The sequence below is a fragment of the Balaenoptera ricei genome, chromosome 2, assembly GCF_028023285.1.
Source record: "Balaenoptera ricei isolate mBalRic1 chromosome 2, mBalRic1.hap2, whole genome shotgun sequence".
Taxonomy (NCBI): domain Eukaryota; kingdom Metazoa; phylum Chordata; class Mammalia; order Artiodactyla; family Balaenopteridae; genus Balaenoptera; species Balaenoptera ricei.
Genome location: NC_082640.1, coordinates 146,431,052 through 146,456,928, shown reverse-complemented (window position 1 = coordinate 146,456,928; position 25,877 = coordinate 146,431,052). Strand labels below are relative to the sequence as shown.

General features: G+C 42.4%; 1 protein-coding gene across 4 annotated transcripts in view; it reads right to left on the bottom strand.

Moving 5' to 3' along the window:
- Positions 1-25,877, bottom strand: part of DAAM1 (dishevelled associated activator of morphogenesis 1) — a 174,110-nt gene that overhangs the window by 18,360 nt on the left and 129,873 nt on the right. For 3 of the 4 annotated variants that reach the window (XM_059914323.1, XM_059914322.1, XM_059914324.1), the window contains 5 exons: positions 13,654-13,738; positions 8,542-8,648; positions 6,645-6,733; positions 5,623-5,791; positions 1,423-1,530 (listed from right to left, as the gene is read on the bottom strand). In XM_059914323.1, the coding sequence (XP_059770306.1) occupies positions 1,423-1,530; positions 5,623-5,791; positions 6,645-6,733; positions 8,542-8,648; positions 13,654-13,738 (558 nt within the window). The remainder of the gene's footprint in view (positions 1-1,422; positions 1,531-5,622; positions 5,792-6,644; positions 6,734-8,541; positions 8,649-13,653; positions 13,739-25,877) is intronic. The other variant, XR_009500928.1, reaches the window with a different exon arrangement.

The window sequence follows — 25,877 nt, the reverse complement described above, 5'->3', positions numbered from 1 at the left end:
GGTTCGAGCCCTGGTTGGGGAAGATCCCACATGCCGTGGAGCAACTAAGCCCGTGTGCCACAACTACTGAGCCTGTGCTCTAGAGCCCGCGAGCCACAACTACTGAGCCCACGCACCTGGAACCCGTGCTCCACCACCGCAATGAGAAGCCTGCGCACCGCAACGAAGGGTAGTCCCCTATCGCCACAACTAGAGAAAGCCTGTGCGGGACAACCAAGACCCAACGCAGCCAAAAATAAATAAATAAATAAATTTTAAAAAAAGGCCAGGTGGGGGCAAAAGGAAGCAGGAAGAACAGCAAGGAAAAGTGCCTGCCCCTCATGAGGTCTCTGAAAAGTGGTGTGAAGTTTGTGGGGAAAGTTTAGTGACTTTCCACTTTATTTTTAGTTCCTTCATTTGCATAAAGACTGCTTTCTATTAAAAGGTTGCTTGGTTTCTGGGAGAGTGTGCACATGGGAAAATTACTAGCAACACCCTGACCTGCAGGACTTCCATTTGCTTAACAACGTATCCTCATATCCTCATTTAACTAAGGGTGCTCCCACCTGTACTTTAAGAGAACCACCCTTTCCAACTACTAGTGAAACCACACTGCTTCCCTAGACTTGTCGTAACTCAGAAAATTAGGTTTTGTAGAAGTTAGAAACTGCATCCAGGAATATTCTGAAACAGCTAGAACAAGTATACGGTGACCCTTGAACAACACAGGTGTGAACTGTGCGGGTCCACTTATACGCAGATTTTTTCTCAATAATTATGTACTACATGATCTGTGGTTGACTGAATCCTCAGATGTGGGACCACGGGTATTGAGGAACCCTGCACAGGAAGGGTCAGCTAGGAAGTTATATGTTGGATTTTCAGCTGTGCAGTGGGGATTCGGGGGGTGTCGGCACCCTTAACTCCCCCGTTCAACAGTCAACCGTGGGCTTCCCTGGTGGCGCAGTGGTTGAGAATCTGCCTGCCAATGCAGGGGACACGGGTTCGAGCCCTGGTCTGGGAAGATCCCACATGCCACGGAGCAACTAGGCCCGTGAGCCACAATTACTGAGCCTGCACGTCTGGAGCCTGTGCTCCGCAACAAGAGAGGCCGCGATAATGAGAGGCCTGCGCACCGCGATGAAGAGTGGCCCCCACTTGCCACAACTAGAGAAAGCCCTCACACAGAAACGAAGACCCAACACAGCCATAAATAAATAAAAATAAATAAAAATTAAAACTTAAAAAAAAAAAAAAGTCAACCGTATATTCAAACTCATGTAACACATCTGAGTGACTTGGATACGATTCAAACTTTACTTCATACACTGTTCAGGGGAAAGCAAACGGAAGGACCCTCTTCATGCAACGCTAACTATCTCAACGGCTAAACCACAGTCCAACGGATTAAAAAAACTGAAACAATTCACTCTAAGTACTTACTTTACTTTTGCTGCTTGAGGAATGTCCTGCAGCTCCTCATTTAGATTGAGAACCTTGGGGTATTTATTTTCCACAATAGTTATGAGATAGTGCAAAAGTGTAATGTTCCTATAATTACAGAAGGAGAGAGTATTAAACATGGTTAATATCTGCATATGATTTGTATATTCAAGTGATTCCTTCCACAAGAATGCTATATCCCTGCATTACTTTCAAAATGTGTAGGTTCCTGAAAGGCAGGCATTCTTAAGAGAAAGGGAGAAGAGGAGAGCCTTCATGGGATTTACAAAAATATATGTCAAAAGAAGCACACATCTTCTGAAAGGGAAGGGCAGGGGATAAGAATTACGTTTTTGGCCCATAATGGGGATCCTTCAAAATTTGTGTAATGCGATGGGTGATGGAAATGAGTGTGAACCATTGACAAAGGGGACATCCCTTCACAGTGCATCCACCCAAAGACGAGGCTTTCCCTGCAAGTTCCTAACAAGCAGGGTGGGGTGGGGAGTGAGGGATGTTTAATCCACTACAGAGGACAGCTAATTTTCAAGTCTGAAAGTATAGAGCAGCAACTCACTGATGAAAATTACTGACGATTCTCATTTAAGGGTTTCTTTCGACTGGGTGATAACATTTTTCCCTTCTGACTCATCTGTTTTGCTGTGGCAGCAAAGGATGGCTGGAAAGTTAGAATGCCCCGTATTTCAGGGCAGGGCCTGGAAATGGGCCAGGACTGTGCCATCATGGATATGATACCCTCGCAGCCTAATTTTAGCAACACTTCAGCTCCTAACTGCACAACCAGCTCCCTCTTTGGTGGTGACAGGGCTGAACCCTGACTGACCTGGGTTGAAAACACGGGCATCGGGCTTCCCTGGTGGCGCAGTGGTTGAGAATCTGCCTGCTAATGCAGGGGACACGGGTTCGAGCCTTGGTCTGGGAGGATCCCACATGCCGCGGAGCGGCTAAGCCCGTTAGCCACAACTACTGAGCTTGCGCGTCTGGAGCCTGTGCTCCGCAACAAGAGAGGCCACGATAGTGAGAGGCCCGCGCACCGCGATGAAGAGTGGCCCCCGCTTGCCGCAACTAGAGAAAGCCCTAGCACAGAAACGAAGACCCAACATAGCAATCAATCAATAAATAAAATAAATAAATCTTAAAAAAAAAAAAAAAAAGAGGAGCCTTTAAAAAAAAAAAAAAAAAAAAAAAAAAAACACGGGCATCTGATAACACTATCTATGAGGCCACGCTGTGGTAGTCTGGTCCCCTGGTCCCCTGGTCCCCGACTCTGATGCACATTACAATCACCTGGACCCCAGATGCCTGGGCCAACCTGAGATTCAGTCATTGGAATGAGGTGGGACCAGGTGTGGGTATTTTTTAAAACTCCCCACTGAGACTAACAGCCAAGATCAAGAACCACTTACGCTACTGAAAGTTAGCATCATCAGGAGGACACAAATGCATTTCTTTAAAAACATTTCCATAATTTTTAGGCAGTTTGCTAATTCACAAGGCTAAGTACCCACCCTCCCAACAAAAGTAAAGCAGAGCTGCCAAACAATTTTTTCCCCATAGCAATGCAAACCATTTCTGGTTACCCTTGCAGCTTCCTAGAAGTCAATGCAATCCTATTCCTCTGAGCCAAGTGGCCCACACGGAAAAAAATTTCCCCTTATTTTTCTTGCATTAGTAATTAGAAAACCATTGCTCAGCAAAGTAAAACACTGGCTAATAGTTCTGGCCACTTATTTTGCAGGTGTTCAGCTGTATTGTTCCACTTCAATTTTGCCTTTCACAGAATCTATGTGTCTGCCATGTGCCGGCTGCATGAGAGGCAAAATCCCAGCGACCATCGCGAGAAAGAGTAATGCCATTTTCCTTCATTATTTCAGAGAAATGCTTTGTTAGTCAGAGAAATTTATTTAATTAACCATATATGCCTTTTTGAGTGTAGAAAGACTTAAAACCAGATCACATTTGGATAGCAAACCACATTTGTTTGCTATCCAAATAACACCTCATATTAGTGAATATAAATTCCTGAATAATAAAAACAACTAAACAGCCTCACATTTGACTACTCTCTGGTCATTACCAGAAACAAGCCTTTAATGCAGAGTGAAAAGGGAAAAGAAGAAGATCAGAAATTTTTTAATTTATTGTTTTGAAAAGGCTTATTGTGTATTGGAAAAATTTTATATCATTAACTAGCCGATAATCATGTAGTAAGTGCCAGATTATCAGTAAGTTGGAAGGTGGGGGGCAAATGTGTGTGTGTGAGTGTGTGTGAGTGAGTGAGGGGGGGGAGGGAGAGAGAGAGAGAGAGAAAGAGAATAGGACTGACTGGTGGCGAGGATTTCCTTCCTCCCCAACCTGCAAGCCCAGTTGAAGAAAATACCCTTCCTTAAAAGATGGCTGCTCTTGATACGCAAGTAAGATGCTGCAGTTACCTACTGCAACCTCCAAATAAAATCAGTCTGTTGGTAGAGGAGAGCTGTGGGCAGACCACTAGAACAACTGTCAAATACCTGTAAGGCCAAACACCTTACTGGTTGTGACCTCAGACAAGCTAAATGAGCCACCTGACCCTGCCTCAGTTTCTTTATCTGACAACAGGCGATACAACACTTGGCCTGGGGACTTCACAGGTTGTTGTGACAATCAAATGTGAACGGGCTCTGAAAGCATCAAGTGCTTACATTAAAAATAAGGTGGTGTTCAGAGAAAACCATAATTCAAAAAGACACATGCACCCCAATGTTCACTGCAGCACTATTTACAATAGCCAGGTCATGGAAGCAACCTAAATGCCCATCGACAGACGAATGGATAAAGAAGATGTGGTACGCATATACAATGGAATATTACTCAGCCATAAAACGGAACGAAATTGGGTCATTTGTAGAGATGCAGATGGACCTAGAGACTGTCATACAGAGTGAAGTAAGAAAGAGAAAAACAAATATCATATATTAACACATATATGTGGAATCTAGAAAAATGGTACAGGTGAACCGGTTTGCAGGGCAGAAAGTGAGACACAGATGTAGAGAACAAACGTATGGACACCAAGGGGGGAAAGTGGGGGGGGGGGGGTGGTGTGATGAATTGGGCGATTGGAATTGACATATATACACTGATGTGTATAAAATAGATAACTAATAAGAACCTGCTGTATAAAAAATAATAAAATTCAAAAAAAAATAAGGTGGTGTTGATAGAATGTATCAGCTGTGCTTTGTTAATCTATTTCTACACAATGCAAAAATAAGGTTTAGCCCCACAACTGAACACACTGCTTGTTTCTTATACGATGGATTCAGGGTTGCCATAATGCTATGCTTCACTAACCCTATAGAAAATATAGAGTAAAAAGTCTCACTGGTTGGGAATAATTAGGGTGAATAGCCTATACTTCTAAAAATAATTCGGGTTACAGAGAAGTTTACCTTAGAAACAAATTCCTTCCAAGTCAGGGGGAAACACAGCTCTCAGGGAAGCTAGAGTTAATACGCCTAATGCCCTTACCTGGAAATGACACTAGCACATTTTCACCGTCTGGTGTCTCTAACAGGAATCTCTTCACCTAAAACACACTTTCTAGGAAGCATTTTAATGAGTCTTGGGATGAGCAGCTGAATGCCAACAGCCAAAATGCATTTATACACTGTCATTTTTTCATATAGCTGCTAGCTTCCAGGTACCAAGGAAACCATAACCTAAAAAGCCAACACACTTCACATTCTATCATCAGCTGTCAGTTTTTTATCTCTGTGGAGGAGCAGCAATTAGGTGAGGTCGTGAGGAGGCTACTAGGATGTTGGTAAGGTTCTGTTTCTTGAACTGGGCACTAGTTATACAGATGTGTTCAATTTGTGAAAAGTCATCAAGCTGTACCTTTACGGTGAGTGAACTTGTCTTTCGTGTATTACACTGTAATAAGTTTACCCGAGAAAACCCCAAACACAAAAAACTTGGACTAGATGATATCTTTGTGGAATGAAAATGAAGGATAACTGGCCCAGTGGGAACTTGGGGATACGTGTGGTCATGAGACAGGAAGGGGGGAGTCAATGGAGAAGGAAAGAGCGGGAGAAGGAGAAGTGCAGACCAGACACTTCGGGATGAGGAGGCCCAGGAGGACCAGAGGGTACAAAGTTGAGCCCCGACCTAAGCGCCCAGATCTTCCATACTTACTTATCAATACTGGATTTTGTGTCAGCAATCTTATTTAGGCTGGATATCTTGAATCCATATGCATTGCCTCTTTGGCCTTTATTCATGTAATTTCCAAATGCCAAAACCACTTCTAGCAACTGCTTCAGGGCACTGCTCCTAAACACCTCTTCTGAACCAGAACGAATGGCTTCAAAACAAAATACATAAGACTATTACAACAAGACTTTTCAATGATACCCATCCTAAATCCACACACCTGATAACAGATACTGAAGATGTAAGATAGGGCTGTTAGACTACCAGGGAGCACTTTCCGAACACCTTTACCAGAAGCCAAGAGCAAGGGGGCAAGGAGAGCCAGCTCAAGTTGTTCAAGAGACCCAGAGATAGGTGCACAATCCTAGCTTTTCTCAGTCTTTCTCTTGGCTGACTCACCGACCATAAGCAGTTAGGAATATATAGAGCAGCAATTGCATTTTCCACATTCCTTTGCAAACCCTTTCTTGCCTGTTGTGAGTCACATCACAGGACAATTGATCAATTCCACTGATAGAAAAACTGGGCAAACGTGTGACATGTCACAGCTGGCAGGTGTCATCAGGATCCCAAAGTCAGCCTGCACTCTGTGGCTGTGCTCTTCAGTTGCCCACATTTCAAACACCTAAAAGTTTAGCAGCCTCAAAATCAAACCATATATCAGCCTCAAATCTTCTCTCAGAAAAATCCAGTAAGGCTCCGTTACGAGAAAGCTAACTGTAGGTTTAATGCCAGTAGTGATCAAATAAATTCCTCACCAACACCCAGATAGCAAAAGCCCAGTTCTGCAGAGGAGTCCAGGGAGTGTGCTGTGAGTTCCAGAACCCAGGCTAGGCCATCAAGCCAAGGACAGACCTTAAGTAATTATCTGCCAGAATTCCAACAGATTTCAAGCAAAAAAAAAAATCACCAAAGGGATCCAGTTTACTATATGCACTTGCATTGCACTTGTAAATGGGCACTTGAGATGAACATCATTGCCAGTCTGGGCAGCTTGACTTTACCTTCTACTTTGGGTTTCACTTCTGCCACACGCTCTGCAAACTTCTTTTTGAAGTACAGCGACTGCAATCTTTGCTGATAATGATTAATTCTGTAAGAGCAAGCATCAACTAATGAACATGTACTTAATACACCTACGTTCACTCAATGAATATGGAGGTGATGGTACCTTAGAGCACTCCCACCCCAACACGCACACGCACGCAGAGTTCCTCTCCTGGACAGGAGCACAGGGCCTGAGGCCAACTGCACCTGGAGAGCCCGTTTCCCGGTGCCCTACAGGGAGTGTTCGGGCAAGTGCAGCAGGGCCTCAGCTCCAATCAGCGTATGCAATTGCTAAAAGAAAGTGAGATCTAACTGCCGTTGACTAAAGCCCCCTTCACTTCCTCAGAGTCCTAGTAGCTCTTGAGAACAGAAAAGCGATAAAAAGGAAAATGTAAAGACTCCCCGCTTCTGCTGCAAATGAAGGGCAGTTGCCTGCACTCCTGCCGTGGTACTTCACTTGCCACAGAGTCTGCCTTGCAGAACTGTAGGGTAAAACTTGTCTCCAGCATTCTCTCCTCACACCACCCTCTCCCCACTCACATCCCCAAACCTTCCTCTTTCTTCACAGTTAGGTCCCTAGCTGCACCCCTCAGGGCTGGAAAGCTCTGCCTTCCAGGATAGCGACTAGTGACTAGAGATAACAGGGAACTGGCCTGTGATCACCACCAAGACAGGCTGCTTGGTGTTTCTGAGCGGGTGAGGGTGGGCATATCTGCCCAGGCCTTCTGAAATCGCTGCCTAACCTGCTCTCTGGTGGAAACTTCAGTCCAGTAGGACTAGCGATCAGCCCTCATCCAAAACTATACCATATGATCAGACAGATGCAGGCCAGGTTCTGCTCTTATTAGGTGACCTTGGGCAGGAACCTTAACTCCTCCAGTTGCTGGCAGAGAATACCTCCCTGCCTGACAGCCCTCCTGGCAGGGCTGATAGCAGGATTAAGATGCATGCAAAGATCTAGACAGTTACTAAGGGGCAGTTATTGCAGGTGGTCATGTATTTGTCCACACGAAGGGTTGCTGGGCACACGTGTCAAAATTTCAAAACCATCCTTTGTTCTATAGTAGTATACAAAATGGCAAGTTGAGGTGAAACAACAAAAATAAGTCCAGATGTGGCAGAAATGTAGAGTGGCATGTTCACCTTGGTCACCATGTAGGTCACTGGCACTCAGGGGAGGAGCTCTGCCCTGGGGTTGACTGAGAGTTTCAGGATCACTGGTCCTTGTCTAATGCAGAATCAATTCGCTAGGCCTGGGATGGCAAAGCAACTCAGCTCACATGCCAAACTCAATTACAGAGCGGCAGCTGCTGCGGGGCTTTCTGGAGAAGGGTTGAGAAAGTTTGACAAGGTTCCGTGGGAAGAGTGCCACGATTGATTAGTGATGTCTGCGTGTGTGTTGATTTGACATCCAGACCCTGGGTATTTCGTTATGTGGGCTCTACGTTGATACCTCTGAGTCTGCCCATTTTTTTCTATTTTACAACAACCTTGAGATGTTGAGGTATAAGGAGGAGTGAGCTAGAATCCCAAGGGATCAAAGTGCTGACGAGAATGACACTGACTGGAACCCAGAAAAGTTACGACTTGATTAGGTCAAAGTACATGAGCCAAAGAGGCCCAGAAATAGAGATAACTGTGAAGAAACTCTGACCCTGGCTCACCCATGGGCGAGAACTCACATGAACAAAACAATCAAGTTCCACACAACTCAGACTTGAGGAGATTTGGGGATTTAAAAAGGCTTCAAGTTAAGGCAGGTTAACTGGCCCAGATAATTCAATAGGAATCAAAAGATTCACTTCCTTAGAAAGGCCAAGGGCATCTTTGCTCTTTAAACATTTTCAAACTCACCTGCTCATCTCGAAAAGGAATCTGTCAGCCTTGGCCATCCGATCCAGTTCATGTTTATGTTCCTCCAACAGATCAATGTCACCTTTTTCAGGAACAAATTTCAAGAGCTAAAAAGTACATGCAAATATTAAAACTGAGGTTTATAATTTAAATTCTTGCCCTCATTTTTCACGCTTTCAGTTAAATTTCTCCCAAGATGAAATTTTAACTTTTAATTTATAAGCTCTCCTCACAGGTGACTGTTCAGATACAATGAAGTGATTAAATCTTTCCATTTAGGTGGCCAAAAGGTACAAACTTCCAGTTACAAGATAAATCGGTAACGGGGATGTAGTGTACAACATCATGGTTATAATTAACACTGCTGCTTGATATATATGAAAGTTATGAAGACAGTAAATCCTAAGAGTTCTCATCAGAAAGGAAAAAAAAGGTTGTTTTGCTTTTTTGCCTTTAAAAAACTTTTATCTGTATGAGATGACGGGTGCTAACTTAAACTTATTGTGGAAATCATTTCACATTTTTAAGTCAAACCATTCTGCCACACACCTTAAGTTTATAGTGATGTATGTCAATTATATTTCAATAAAATGGGAAAAAAACCTTTCTATTTTTACTTGAAAGTAGTTAAACTGGTGTAAGATTCATTTCTGGTACCTATGTGTTCTATACTGCCCCTCAAATCAGAATTGGGAAGTTCTTTACTAGGACCCACTTTACATAGTCCGTTAGAGAGGCCTTGGAGATTCAACCTTCTCATGAGAAGATGCTACAGCTGAGGTCCAGAGAGATTAGGTCACTCACCCAGGATTATAAAGCAAGTGTGTGTGATCTTCAGAAATAGAACCTGGGTCTCGACTTCCAGCTCTATGTTTTTTTCCTATTACATCATGCTGAAATGAGTACTTTTATGTGTATTTTCTAATCAATTTGCTTATTTCTTTGGCGTATCTAATTCCATCTCATTTTTTGCTCCATGTAGAGTTAGGTGAGAGGAACACAATGGGATGTGAAGTTTTTGATTCCATATTTTATTTTGGAGGAAGAAATGAGCATGGAATGTGGAAGAGATAGCAATAATACTTAAAGTAGAAAAAGCACTTCTGTATGTGTCTAATTTTCTTTAAAGGCACAAACGTGTATGTGTATGCCCAGGGCTGTGCTTGTGTGCAATTTTCTAGATCAAATATTCTTGGACTTCTTAAAAAAAAATTACACTGAGCCTCTGGACCCTGAGATCATCCCCATAAACTTGATGCTGGCATTGGGTGGTCCATTTAGTAGGTTTTCAAATGTTTGTTGGATTTAATTAAGGGACCTCAGAAAAGGTAGTCAGTCTGGGTACCACCAGCAGAGAAAGAGAATTGGAACTACAGGGAAGATGAATGGTTTGAGGTTGGAAATATATTCCAGGCAGAGTGCTTATCATGCTGGGTTCTGGAAGGGGCAGTGCAGCACTTACACAGGAGGAAGAGCGGCCATCACAGCAGTGGGGGAGGGCAGCAGTGGGCAAGGTCAGGGAGGAGCAAGGGCCTTGTAAAAAATTCAGTCTTTATTTTGAGGGCATGGGATGTAACTTAAAATCTCAAGTAGGGGAATGAGTTTGCACTTTAAAAAGATCACTCTGCCTGCAGAATGGAGAAAGACTTAGAAAGGATCAAAAGTATTGGGGGTTGTGATTAGATTGTTGATACAGTAATCCAGGTGAGAGACGGTGGTGGCCTGGAACGGGTAGTGGACAGGTTCTAGAGCTATTTATGGGGTTTGAACTGGCCTGACTTGTCAACTGTTGTAGATGAGGGTCAAAAGGATGAGGTCCAGGCTTCCGGCTTAGGCAATGATGTATGCAGAGTGTAACAGGGAACCCAGGAGGAGAAAGTTGGAGGAGGGTGGGTGAGGAGAAGGTGAATTTAGTGTTTGAAATACTGGCAAGAGAACCAAGTCGTGATTTCTAGTAGGCAGGTGGACAAATGGGTCTGAAATCCCAAAGAAATCTGGAAGACAAAGCTTTGGTGTGGGTTACAACATGCATGGATGTGAGTAAGGTAACCAGGGGGCCCGTCAAGAGAAAAAAGCAGGGCTGGAGAGACGCTGGCATTGATGGGATGAGAACAAGAAGAGGAACCTTCCTAGAAGGCAGCGGAGGGGCCTATGTGGAATCACAGGGCCAAGGGAAGAGGTGTTTCACCATGGGGCAAGCGGCCATCGGTGTCACATGCCACCAATACGTCAAGGAAGATAAGGACTGCAGAGTACTCCCTGGCTTTGTCAACAAGAAAGTTTGTACCCTTAGTGAGAACAGCTTAAGGGAGGTGAGGAGGACGGATTGCAGTGAGGTGAGGAAGAGTGAACAAGCTTTCAAGAACTGGCTGTGTCAAAAAAGAGAGAGGACAGCAGCACATGGGGATGTGTGGTCTTAAGAGGTGTGTGTGGGAAGGGCTGGGACCTGAACAAGTTACATGTCGAGAGGGCAAGGTGGAAGACCTTGAGGAGAGGGGCAGGGACCTCTGGGCGAGGTCCCTGAGCACAAGGAAAGGATGGGCCAGAGCAGAAGCCCGGGACACCCCTCTCTCCTAATGGGGTGGAAGGCGGAAAGACGGAAGTAGATGCCAGGGGATTCACAGGTCTGGTGGCCTGAGAACTTCTAGGCATGGATGTTCCCATGTTCAAATGGTAACACTGGACAAGTGTCTTCTTGTTTGTCCTCAGTGCTGGAGGGAAGGTAGTAGGGCAAGGGAAGGAAGGAGGAGGAGAGACGACAAGGCTTATTTTTTCCCCCGAGTTTGGATTTTTACCTTCTGGACAAGGAAATTCAGTTCTAGTTTCAGGAGTCCCCCCATACCTGCCCTGCTGAGCCTACAGGCCCCTGTTCAGGATAACACAGACACCATCTGTCTCTTGTTACTCACAAGAGCACAGTGAGAGGCACAGGCTAAAGGCTCAGGCCGTCTCAAGTCAGAGTCAAGAACAGACTGTGTTTGGACAGTTTTGAGAGGAATGAAGAGCCAGACAAACACCTGGAGATAAGGAGAAAGGTGTGCAGCCCAAGAAAGAGGAGTGTATGGATCTCATCTGAGATCTGATCTCAGTGGCTAAAAGCAGCAGGAGAGATGGGGTGGAATGTGGCTCAAATGCAGATCATAACGAGTAGTAAAGGACGCTGTGTGAAGGCACAGGAAGCAGAGGAAGGGGGGTAGAATAAGGAGGAAAAGAAAGAGCCTGGGAGATGAGCAGAGAGCAAGACACTCAGAACTATGGGGAGAGGCCAGGTCGGAAGTATCCCACTCGGCCAGATTCTGCTTCAGTAGACTGATTTTCGTACTTGTATTTACTTGAAGTGCGTTCTATGTGCACTACAAGCCCTTTTGGCAAGATTCTGAAATCCTTTCCCTCAAGGAGGAATTTTGCTGGTTGCAATTTCACAGTAAACAGATCTTGTGGAATTTTAAGCATACGACCTTATCGATAGAGGCTGAAGACCTAAGGACTAAAGCAGCTTTCTGCTTAGTTCTTCACTCTGGGTGAAGCAATTTTTGATGCAGGCATTTGGAGCGCAGGGTCACCTGGGGGCCAGGGAGGGACAGAGGGCAGCTGGGCTCCGCTCTCTTGGGGCAGAGGCTCTGTTTTGACTGGTATTCAGCGAGGGAGGGAAGAGCGGGCAGAGGAGCTAAAAATGCTCGAAAAAAGGAATACGTTTACACTATTTATACACAGAGCATCCTAACAGACTTGGAAACATAGTCATTAGCTATTTTGGGAACTAAATCAAAACTTAAAAGGACAGCAAGAAAAGTTTCTCCACTGCTAAGTGTGACGGTTTTCAGCCGGGATGACTGCAGCTGCAGAGGTTTCAGGGAGGGGCGGGTCCGTGGAGGTGTGGTGATACCACACACATCACTCCTCCCTGCCCGGTATCTGAGGCCTTCTGGGAAATCAGTGAGAACCGTGGAAAATGCACACACACATACAGGCACTCCACTGGGATCCTGTTAGCGGAGCAAAATATCCATTTCTTCTTCTCCTGGGAGCTGAGCATGCCTACAGGTGATACCTCAAGTTCAGCCTGGAATCATGATCACCTGTGTCCACTGTTGACCTTAAGTGGTCCTGGCTCTAACAAATGGAGGCCTCTTGACCAAAATCTCTCAAAATATGATTCTGTTGCAGGGACAAGGAGACAGAACAGGCTTAGAGCATTCAGAGACTGTCCCCACAATGCACAGAAAAATTTAGGGCCAGACTGAGAGATAGGTAACGATCCCTGGGGCATCTGCTAGTACAGTATCATCAACAGTATCATTTGGGAGATAACTGAACCAAGCTGCTGACAACACACAACACAGCTGGCGTGGCTGCACAGAGCATGTTATGGAAACACTGCATGACGAGAGGCTAGGGCACCACATCCAACTTGTTGCCTGGGCATAAAAAATACAAATTATCTTCAAATACCACGGACAAGGATGTATACTGATTGTGTATAAATCTACGCCATACTTACGATCCCCAGCATTTGAATTTCCTGCCATTTACAATGCAAGAAGAGTGCCATACAACTTACGGAGACAAGGCCCAGCCCCAAGAAGTTTACACCCCACCTTATGACACATACGAGTGTTTTGATGAAGATGACAGTGCTAGGGGGTTAACAGTGGCTTTTGTGGTTGTGGGAACAGTGAGCCAAGACCAAGACACAGATTGTGTCAGGGATTAAGCAATGACTCAGTTTATGCAGTGCAGCCTGTGACCTCACAGTGCTGAGATTCTCAATATTCCAGTGAAACAGACATTTTCTACTAAAGCTAGTAGATTTCTATGACCGGCTAAGGAGTAACAACTTGATGGCAGGCAGCATGAGAGACAGATTCCAGCATCGAGGGTCCCAGGCATTTGACAAATTCTGGGCCGTCCTTCTCGCCCATCATTTTGGAAACAAGGGAAGAATAAAGTCCTAGAGGCTTCTGACAGAGCTGTGTGGAAGCTTGGTTCAACCTTCTCAATTCAGAGATGAGGAAGTCATCTACCAGCAACAACCAGATTTCTTTCCTCAGTACCCGCTCCCTGCTGAGAGTCCGGTGTCACCTGCGCTCTGAGCGTTGCCCGGCAGCTCACCTGTTCCAACATGTCCTTGGGCAGGTCCTCCTGCTCATCCATGGTTAGAATTGCCCGTTTGATTTCATCGTTGGATAATTTCAACCTGGAGGAAGAATATTTTACTTGTTGTTAACGATATTGGCTTGAGCCGTAAAAATTTAATACAAGGTAACTCATTTTGCTATCCCAGCTGCTGATCTTCAAGTGCCGTTTTTCTCCAAATCTCTCAGTGAAAGCTTATTTCCTGACAATGTTGCACCTAAAAATAGTATTTTGAAAGGGCTTTAACATTCTTCCAGGGCTTTCTAATGCTCTGCTGACACAGAGAACAAAGCTGTTATGTTCTACCATTTAGTTTCCTTAAACAAGGGATTGGAAGATGAGAAATAGGGAAAACACCCACACACACCTGTTTTCTTTAATATACAGTATCCACAAATTGAAGGTGAAAGGGGAAAACTAACTTTTTTTAAAAATTTTAAAAAATTTTTTTTAAAACTAACTTTTTGACTTATGTGTCAGGAGTGTTTAAAGTTCGCTCTCATATTAAAAATGGATTTTGAGAAGGTTAGCAGGATCTATGTTATTGTTAAAAAACGGAATAGTTGATATACAAAATAAAATGTATAGCTGAGGAGTTTTCATGTGTATTATTTCATTTGGCATTCAAATTAACTGTGATGATTTTTTTTTTTAATTGAGGGAGAAACTGAGGCTCAGAATGGCTAAGTGATTTGCCCAAGGTCAAACATATACAAAGGGGCAGTATCTAACACAAACCCAAGACTTTTGATTGCTAATCCCAAATTCTTTTTACAAATAATGCTTATCTAGTTAATATCTCATAGGGAAGGATTTAAGCAAAAACCCAAATCTGTTTTCTGTTTTTCTATCTACCATTAATTCATATGATTTACTAATTTATATTAAGGATTTATGTCTTGATTCTGGCAGGACAACAAAGTACTGACTGTGAAAAGAGTTGAAATTAAAACATACTTGTAAAAATATGTTTTTATTACATACAACCGAAAGTCTTAACCAGGGCAAAAAATCTTAATCAGATTATTAGCTGTAACAATAGGGTCATTCTTTTGTTCTACTTGTAAGCATCAGACCCAGACTTACTTAAAAAATCTTACTTCCTTATAAGCTACCACTAACGTGTTATAGTACAATTATTCGATCTGTTCTTCTAGTTTATGATCTTCAAGAAGAATGACATTTAGGACTGGGAATAAAGACATGAACACACAAATATAGAGCAAGGCATACAGCCTTCATGTGTAACATTTGAAGGAAGGGACTCTGGCATCAGACAGGCTGTGCCTGGCTCTGACACTTCTTGGTCAGTGTCAGAAAAATTGGAAAAATTTTTTTCTTCAGCCTCAGTTTCTTCATCTATAAGATAGAGATAATGACAACCTATGCAAAAAAAAAAGGATTTTTGTACGTGTATAAAGTGAAATAATGCATGAGACATGTTTAGCATAGTGTCTGGCCATAGAAAGGGCTCAATAAACTATATGTATACTCTGCAAGGCAGACTTTTCCACCCAGAAAAAAAAAAGCAGCAGTACTTATGTAACATTAATATTCAAGGGCAGCTACTTGATAATAAACAGCGCTAAGTAGGGTTATCATGAAACTTCCCAAAGTGCTCTCATACCCATTGTTTCATCAGAGTTTCCTCTCTGTATAGAGCACCCATTAGACCTGGGAGAATTAAAAAATAATTAGAAGACATGGTGCTTATTTTAAAGGTGGTTATAATGTTTGAGAGACTCTAATGATAAGTTGAAACACTCCACACAAGCATACATGAAGCATACATGGTCAGCTGTGCTCTCCCAGGTAAACGAGAGGGTTGGATGAGTGCAGGGGTGGCCATAAAGCCCATGAAGGAGGGAAGAACCCACTCTGGACACCTCTGGCTTGTCCTATTTCTCCAGATTTTGACACGATCTTGTTAAAACCATCCATCCTGCTATTGAAACTGAATGTTGTTTCATGTACCAATAAGTAGGCCAGGGAAGGAACAGATTTGGGAATCCTATTGTACAAATATCATTCTCTTCTATTTCATGCTTTCAAACCCAAATAGAGCACCTAGGCAACATGCCAAATTGTCCATGTTCTAGAATAAGACCCATTATCTTCCCTAGTCCAAGCTGTAGCACCATAATAACTCCTGGGCTGTGGAGAGCGACTCTGGATCTGGGCAGACGTCTCTAGATTGATTTAGTCATTCTGGAGTCAGTCATTTCCCATGAATATGTTCACTGGAACATCATAATGGAAAACTCCCAAACTTAAATGGAACAATTTAGCCAAGTTGGCATGGGTAAAAACATATGACGGGAAAAACTGTATCCCGGCATCAAGGTCTCTACCATATGGGCCCTGGGTAGCCCTAGATTCCAGGACACTAAAGGCTCTTGAGTCAAGTAAGGGCAAACACCATGGTGTAGCCATGCAAGGCCAAAGAAGTGGGACATTAAGTAAGGTTGAAACTGCCACTGATGAAAACCATCTGGCTGTGGAAATGTCTAGTTACCACGAGAAAAGCTCCACGTATTTAAAAAAAAAAAAAAAAGATTAGTTCTGTGTCCTTTTCACATGGAGTTGAAGAAACCACTTTATGGTGTCTTTCTGCTGAGTCCTTCTGTTTTGCATTTAAGAGAAAAGGAGTTGAACATCAGAGTGAGAACAATACTTGAAGTATCAGATTTGCATTTCATTAGCTCCCCATATGGAGTGCAGAACTTCTTGCTTTTGAAATTGTATATATTTATGCTGCTCAATCCCCAGAGGCTGTCTGGACCAAACACTAGCTCTAATTCATAACAATTTTGGTTTCTCTTCATGTGGCCCACAAAGAGACTTGAGACTTTAATGGCTAGTACTTAAGAAAATCTACCTGTCAACATCCCGCCTTGCACGTGGTCTGTGGGAGCAGACAAAAAAGCTGTACCTTTGGGGAAAGAGGAGAAGGGTACACGGCCCTCTGGGAGGCTTCTATAGGTTGCCAAAGAGTTCTTAGTATCATCTGTCATCCACAGATTGAGTCACTAATCTCTGTAATTTAAGGACCCTACCAATCCTAACCTTTTAATTGCTTTTAAAGCTTGGCAGTGTTCTGGTGTGCAGGAGGGTGGCAACTTGTGAGACATCCACTTCGACTTTCTTTGCAAGGCAGGAAACAAACCAGCCATTTAAAACCAGTATTTAACTCCACCTTGTTCTACTCAGGTATTTCAAAAATTTGCCCAGAGAACTGGAACATCCAGGCGTAATTAAACTAAGTTAAGGATGGATGGCTAGATCAGCTTTAGCTCTGCTTCAGTGGATTTAAGCCAAATCCCTCTCCTTTAAAGTAGCCTTTTGTGGTTTACTACACCCCGGCTGTCATGTTAAGTGAGCATCTGGAAAAAAAGAATGGCAGAACACTTCATAAAAGTGTATTTTAGGTGGGTTCATTTTGCAATATAAGCCAGCTTCCAAATATCTTTCTTTCTTTCTTTTTTTTTTTTTTAACAGAAGGGAGAGGTCTGTTTTAGGGAATAAAGCAGAGTGAATCTTAAGTTGCCCCATGTAGCCTACATACACACAGCAGAGAAGTTGTTGCTGGCTCTTCCAGGGGCCTGACGAACGGGTCTCATTCTCGGGTACCTTGTGTCCATTCTACTCACTTCTCAAGTCTGTAAAAGGCAGGGTCCCTGGTGGCTTGGAGCGTCACACCTTCCAGACAGCCTCTTTCTGGGCGCTGTGAGGGACGCTGGCCTCTTATGCTGTGAGCACATGAAAAGGGCCTGTACTTCCTCCCCTGCTCGGCCCCTGGGTTGAGAAGGCCTTTCCTTCCGGCTGCCTTCTCGGCTCCAGGCAAGGCTGTGGCAGGTGCCCCTGGCCAAAGGGTCTGCGAACTTTCGCGGTATGGGGGTAAGAAAGAGCTTTTAAAGATAACCAAGCGCTGCAGACACGTGTGCATCACAATACCGCCCATGGAACATGCCACGGGCTTTCACCGGGGTGGAATCTGGTGTAATGACTGCGTGGCTGGTAATTAAATTCCTAGTCAGCAAGGTAAGACACAGAGAGGGTCGCCAGTCTTTGGGAATGAAATAAGCAGAAAAGAAGAAAGACACTAAGTGTGGAAAGGTAGGAAATCTTGACTTCAACTTGGAAACATTCCTACTCATTGTCCCCAGGCAGAAAATCAGTCTCCAAATGCTAGTGACAGGTTTTGTCTCTCTCCAGTCTGTCCCTCATCAGGTCTGAGCTGAGCAATAGAAAGAGCTCCCTATCTGCGAGCAGCCTGTGCCTCCAGCTCTGACCCCTCCAGCCTATCCTGCGAACCCGTCAGAGATCAAACTCAAAACCTCATTAAGACAGTACTGTTCTCTGGAACAAACGGCACCAATTCCGGATCCCCCCCGGGTACACAAATGGGCCATTAACTGAGCAGCTGCCACATACAGGCACTCTGTCAGTGCTTCTCACACGCTGGGTCTCATTCTTACAAGCCCACTGCTTTCATTACCTCCATTTTATAGACTGACCCTGGGCTGACTCGGGCCCTGACAAAGGCACCAGGCCTGGATCTCAGGCCCTCCTGCCTGGTCTCATTTAATCCAAGTGATAATCGTCTGCTGCAATTACAGGGCTCTCTCTATAGCCCCGCCTGTACCCACTCCGGTGCCTTTGCTCCTGCTGCACGCTTGGAACTGCCTCCGCTCCCCTGCCTGTGTAACTGTTAATGGCCCTCGAGGCCCACTTTCTCAGGGACACCCTGCTGCTGCCCCCTCGCCCCCTTGGCTGGGCTCCCCATCCCCTTCCATCCAGACCAGTCTAAGGCCTGAATTGTTCACAGGTCATCTCGCCTGTGTCACTGTTCTCCAATTAGCCATGCGCTGCTAAAGGCAACAGTGCTACCTTAAGTGTTGGGACATCCTATGGCACCCAGCACAGTGCCAGGCAAACAAACACTCCAAAGCGATAACTCTAAGCAAAAAGTATCAAAGCAAAGTATCACAGCTCTCCCCTCCTTTAAGCCCCTGGCTCCTTTTGTGTGTACTCATGCACTGCCAACGAAAAGGGGAGAGTGAAAGCAAGGTAAACCAACCGCTGACTGGTTAAACAACTAAATAAAAACAAATTAGTTCTGCTTAATTTCTTTTACCTTTAGCCCTGTGCTTTCCTGATGAGAGAGTAAAACCATTGACCACTGAGCAGACAAGCATGTGGTACTGAATCCTCTGTGGCAGAGGTTTTAGACCCTGATCAATAAGGCCCAATTACCATAAGGTTAACTGCATCTCAAAATCACCTTGTTATACATAATACATTTTAAAATTATGCTCATTGTAATACTTATCCATTAAATTGGATATTAATAGATAATTTAACAGATACGAGGCAAATTCTTAAAATTATCTTCTAGAGAGTTTGGACACATTCACATTCTAAGTCACCTTAGCCTTTGACACTTTTGATGTAATGAGGGAATGATACACCACAATATGAAACAATTCCTCCAATAATGGGATGGGAAATTTGCCAGAAGAAGTTGTAACCTTATCTATAACTAGTGTAATTACCCTTGGTGGCATCTTGTACTGAGAATAATCTGTCTATGAGAAACTGGGTCACAGCTAGAGCACTTAAATTACTATAGAAATTCAGAGTGATAGCTCCCTTTGCCAAGTTGTTTTTAAAGTGCTCCTCTAGACTGCAAAAGTGCAAAATAGAGGGGGAAATTCTAGGGTTTTAAAAGAAAAACTGCCCAAATTTTCATTTAATTTTGCTATTAAGTAAAAACATTATTTGTAAAAAGAAGTTTTAACAAAACAATTTGTATAGACTATAGAAAAAAAATATGTAGCCCTTCAAAACTATTTTCAGTGGTGTCTTCTTGAACAAAAGTGGGGATAAACACAGGGCCTGGCCACTTACACAGCTTCCAGCCAGAGGCAGAAATTAAATGCTAACAGGATGGTTCATGTTACCTTACTAAGTTGTATTAAAATTCAGGGGTCTTACCAAATTTCAATTTCTCTTTCACTAAAAGAAACATTTGCTCCATAAAGTAATATATGTCTGGCTATCAATCAAACTTCTATGCTGCAAACCAAGCAGCAGTGCTGTGTGTTAAACTCTAAGACCATGTGAAAAATAAGAACTACTACAACTACTACTTTCCGTCTTTACTCTCCCTGAAAGTCACCTTATGCCAGCCTTGATACATATATAACATTCTTTCCAGAATGTAACCAATGTGACTTATACATAATGCCTCAAAATTCAGAATTCTTTATATTTTCCTTCCCTTCATCAGCACGAGGTATCTCTGTCTAATGTGAAAGTTCCTTTTAGAGAAAGAAGAAACTAGATTCAGAAAAACTACTTGAAATGCCCAGGATGACCTGACACATTGCCTGAAGCTATAATCAGATTCCAGGTTCCCGAATTTTCTTTCTTCTTTTCAAGCTCCAAGGCCATGACGGTTCACTAATTATGAGAAATACTTCTGAAAGGGCTGGACTGGATGAATTAGCATTTCACTGAGGTTTGAGTTTTACATATTTTTTAGTCATAAAAATGTTCACAAACAGCATGAAATAATATAATCTTGAAGTATAAAAAGGTGACTTTGGAAAGCAAAATGAAACAAAGAGCCTTCATGCCTTCAGCGTGGATGCTGATTCTGTGACAGTGTTACTTCAATGGCTAAAGAATCTCTAAAGCTGAGAGGTATAAATAACAGTAAAGTCCATTTTATAGGCTCTCTGGAAAAACAAAACAAAACATTGATTTGAGATGTTCTGCTCTTTATGATTTAGGAGTCTGTGGAAATTAAACTGCAAGAAATAGGCATCCAGCTGTGACATATTCCACGAGGGAAAGGAGGCACTAACGGTCCTCTTCACGTCAGACAGAAGAAACTCGGAGAACTGACCCTCAGCAGAGTCCAGGTAAAAGGACGAGTCCAAACATGTGGTTTGGAGCCACATGATAGAAAAGTTGGTCCTGATAGCCTCATCCATCAGAGGGCAGACAGCAGAAGCAAGAAGAACTACAATTCTGCAGCCTGTGGGATGAAAACCATGTTCACAGAAAGACAGACAAAATGAAAAGGCAGAGGGCTATGTACCAGATGAAGGAACAAGATGAAACCCCAGAAAAACAATTAAATGAAGTGGAGATAGGCAACCTTCCAGAAAGAGAATTCAGAATAATGATAGTGAAGATGATCCAGGACCTCGGAAAAAGAACGGAGGCAAAGATTGAGAAGATGCAAGAAATGTTTAAAAAAGACCTAGAAGAATTAAAGAACAAACAAACAGAGATGAACAATACAATAACTGAAATGAAAAAATACACTAGAAGGAATCAATCGCAGAATAACTGAGGCGGAAGAACAGATAAGTGACCTGGAAGACAGAATGGTGGAATTCACTGCCATGGAACAGAATAAAGAAAAAAGAATGAAAAGAAATGAAGACAGCCTAAGAGACCTCTGAGACAACATTAAATGCAACAACATTCGCATTATAGGGGTGCCAGAAGGAGAAGAGAGAAAGGACCTGAGAAAATATGTGAAGCGATTACAGTCAAAAACTTCCCTAACGTGGGAAAGGAAATAGCGACCCAAGTCCAGGAAGTGCAGAGAGTCCCAGGCAGAATAAGCCCAAGGAGAAACATGCCGAGACACATAGTAATCAAATTGACTTTAGTAGTCAAAAGACAAAGAAAAATTAGTAATCAAAAGACAAAGAAAAATTACTAAAAGCAACAAGGGAAAAATGACAAATGACATACAAGGGAACTCCTATAACATTAACAGCTTATTTCTCAGCAGAAACTCTACAAGCTAGAAGGGAGTGGCACGATATATTTAAAGTGATGAAAGGGAAGAACCTACAACCAAGATTACTCTACCTGGCAAGGATCTCATTCAGATTTGACAGAGAAATCAAAAGCTTTACAGACAAGCAAAAGCTAAGAGAATTCAGCACCACCAAACCAGCTCTACAACAAATGGTAAAGGAACTTCTTTAGGCAGGAAACACAAGAGAAGAAAAGGACCTACAAAAACAAACCCAAAACAATTAAGGAAATGGTAATGGGGGTTTTCCTGGTGGCGCAGTGGATAGGAATCTGCCTGCCAATGCAGGGGACACGGGTTTGATCCCTGGTCCGGAAGGATCCCACATGCCGTGGAGCAACTACTGAGCCTGTGCTCTGGAGCCACAACTACTGAAGCCCATGCATCTAGAGCCCGTGCTCCACAGCAAGAGAGCCCACTGCAGTGAGAAGCCCGTGCACAGCAACAAAGAGTGGCCCCCACTTGCTGCAATTAGAGAAAGCCCATGTGCAGCAACAAAGACCCAACATAGCCAAAAATAAATAAAATAAAAATAAAAATAAATTTTTTAAGAAAATAGTAATAGGAACATACATATCAATAATTACCTTAAATGTGAATGGATTAAATGCTCCAACCAAAAGACACAGGCTTGCTGAATGGATATAAAAACAAGACCCATATATATACTGTCTACAAGAGACCCACTTCAGACCTAGGGACACATACAGACTGAAAGTGAGGGGATGGAAAAAGATATTCCATGCAAATGGAAATCCAAAGAAAGCTGGAGTAGCTATACTCATATCAGACAAAATAGACTTTAAAATAAAGAATGTTATAAGAGACAAGGAAGGACACTACATAATGATCAAGGGATCAATCCAAGAAGAAGATATAACAATTATAAATATATATGCACCCAACATAGGAGCACCTCAATACATAAGGCAAATGCTAACAGCTATAAAAGAGTAAATCAACAGTAATGCAATAATAGTGGGGGACTTTAACACCTCACTTACACTAATGGACAGATCATCCAAAATGAAAATAAATAAGGAAACAGGAGCTTTAAATGACACAATAGACCAGAGAGATTTAATTGATATTAATAGGACATTCCATCCGAAAACAGCAGATTACACTTTCTTCTCAAGTGCACATGGAACATTCTCCAGGATAGATCACATCTAGGGTCACAAATCAAGCCTCAGTAAATTTAAGAAAATTGAAATCATATCAAGCATCCTTTCCGATCACAGTGCTATGAGATCAGAAATCAATTACAGGGAAGGAAACGTAAAAAACACAAACACATGGAGGTTAAACAATACGTTACTAAATAACCAAGAGATCACTGAAGAAATCAAAGAGGAAATAAAAAAATACCTAGAGACAAATGACTACGAAAACACGACGACCCAAAACCTATGGGACGCAGCAAAAGCAGTTCTAAGAGGGAAGTTTATATCAATACAATCCCACCTCAAGAAACAAGAAAAATCTCAAATAAACATTCTAACCTTACACCTAAAGGAACTAGAGAAAGAAAAACAAACAAAATGCAAAGTTAGTAGAAGGAAAGAAATCATAAAGATCAGAGCAGAAATAAATGAAATAGAAATGAAGAAAACAATAGCAAAGATCAATAAAACTAAAAGCTGGTTCTTTGAGAAGATAAACAAAATTGATAAACCTTTAGCCAGACTCATCGAGAAAAAGAGGGAGAGGACTCAAATCAATAAAATTAGATATGAAAAAGGAGAAGTTATAACAGACACTGCAGAAATACAAAGCATCCTAAGAGACTACTACAAACAATTCTATGCCAATAAAATGGACAACCTGGAATAAATGGACAAATTCTTAGAAAAGCACAACCTTCCAAGACTGAACCAGGAAGAAATGGAACACATGAACAGACGAATCACAAGTAATGAGATTGAAACTGTGATTTAAAATCTTCCAACAAACAAAAGTTCAGGACCAGATGGCTTCACAGGTGAATTTTATCAAACATTTAAAGAAAAGCTAACACCCATCCTTCTCAAACTCTTCCAAAAAATATCAGAGGAAGGAACACTCCCAAACTCATTCTACGAGGCCACCATTACCCTGATACCAAAACCAGAGAAAGATACTACAAGAAAAGAAAATTACAGACCAATATTACTGATGAAAATAGATGCAAAAATCCTCAACAAAATCCTGGCAAACAGAATCCAACAACGCATTAAAAGGATCATACACCATGATCAAGTGGGATTTAACCCAGGGATGCAAGGATTCTTCAATATAGGCAAATCAATCAATGTGATACATGATAATAACAAATTGAAGGATAAAAACCATATGATCATTTCAATAGATGCAGAAAAAGCTTTTGCCAAAATTCAACACCCATTTATGATAAAAACCTCCAGAAAGTGAGCATAGAGGGAATCTACCTCAACATAATAAAGGCCATATACAACAAACCCCACAGCAAACCTCATTCTCAATGGTGAAAAACTGAAAGCATTTCCTCTAAGATCAGGAACAAGACATGGATGTCCACTCTCGCCACTATTATTCAACATAGTTTTGAAGGTCCTAGCCACAGCAATCAGAGAAGAAAAAGAAATAAAAGGAATACAAATTGGAAAAAAAGAAGTAAAACTGTCACTGTTTGCAGATTACTGTACATAGATAATCCTAAAGATGCCACTGGAAAACTACTAGAGCTAATCAATGAATTTGGTAAAGTTGCAGGATACAAAATTAATGCACAGACATCTCTTGCATTCCTATACACTAACAATGAAAGATCAGAAAGAGAAATTAAGGAAACAGTCCCATTCACCATTGCAACAAAAAGAATAAAATACCTAGGAATAGACCTACCTAAAGAGACAAAAGACCTGTACCCAGAAAACTATAAGACAACTGATGAAAGAAATCAAAGATGACACAAACAGATGGAGAGATATACCATGTTCTTGGATTGGAAGAATCAATATTGTGAAAATGGCTATACTATCCAAAGCAAACTACAGATTCAATGCAATCCCTATCAAATTACCAATGGCATTTTTCACAGAACTAGAACAAAAAAATCTTAAAATTTGTATGGAGACACGAAAGACCCCAAATAGCTAAAAGCAATCTTGAGGGAAAAAAACAGAGCTGGAGGAATCAGGCTCCCCGACTTCAGACTATACTACAAAGCTACAGTAAACAAGACAATATGATACTGGCACAAAAACAGAAATATAGATTAATGGAACAGGATAGAAAGTGCAGAGATAAACCCACACACCTATGGTCAACTAATCTATGACAAAGGAGGCAAGGATATGCAATGGAGAAAATACAGCCTCTTCAATAAGAGTGCTGGGAAAACTGGACAGCTACATGTAAAAGAATGAAATTAGAACACTCCCTAGCACCATACACAAAAATAAACTCAAAATGAATTTGAGACCTAAGTGTAAGACCAGACACTATAAAACTCTTAGAGGAAAACAGGAAGAACATGCTTTGGCATAAATCACAGCAAGATCTTTTTTGACCCACCTCCTAGAGTAATGGAAATAAAAACAAAAATAAACAAGTGGGACCTAATGAAACTTAAAAGCTTTTGCACAGTAAAGGAAACTATAAACAGGATGAAAGGACAACCCTCAGAATGGGAGAAAATATTTGCAAATGAATCAATAGACAAAGGATTAATCTCCAAAATATATAAACAGCTCATGAAGCTCAATATTAAAGAAACAAACAACCCAATCAAAAAATGGGCAGAAGACCTAAATAGACATTTCTCCGAAGAAGACATACAGATGGCCAAGAAGCACATGAAAAGCTGCTCAACATCACTAATTATTAGAGAAATGCAAATCAAAACTACAATGAGGGGCTTCCCTGGTGGCGCAGTGGTTGAGAATCTGCCTGCCAATGCAGGGGACACGGGTTCGAGCCCTGGTCTGGGAAGATCCCACATGCCGCGGAGCAACTGGGCCCGTGACCCACAATTACTGAGCCTGCGCGTCTGGAGCCTGTGCTCCGCAACAAGAGAGGCCACGATAGTGAGAGGCCCGCGCACCGCGATGAAGAGTGGCCCCCGCTTGCCACAACTAGAGAAAGCCCTCACACAGAAACGAAGACCCAACACAGCCATAAATAAATAAATAAATAAATAAATTAAAAAAAAAAAAAAAAAAACTACAATGAGGTGTCACCTCACACCAGTTAGAATGGGCTTCATCAGAAAATCTACAAACAACAAATGCTGGAGAGGGTGTGGAGAAAAGGGAACCCTCTTGCACTGTTGGTGGGAATGTAAACTGATACAGCCACTACGGAGAACAGTATGGAGGTTCCTTAAAAAACTAAG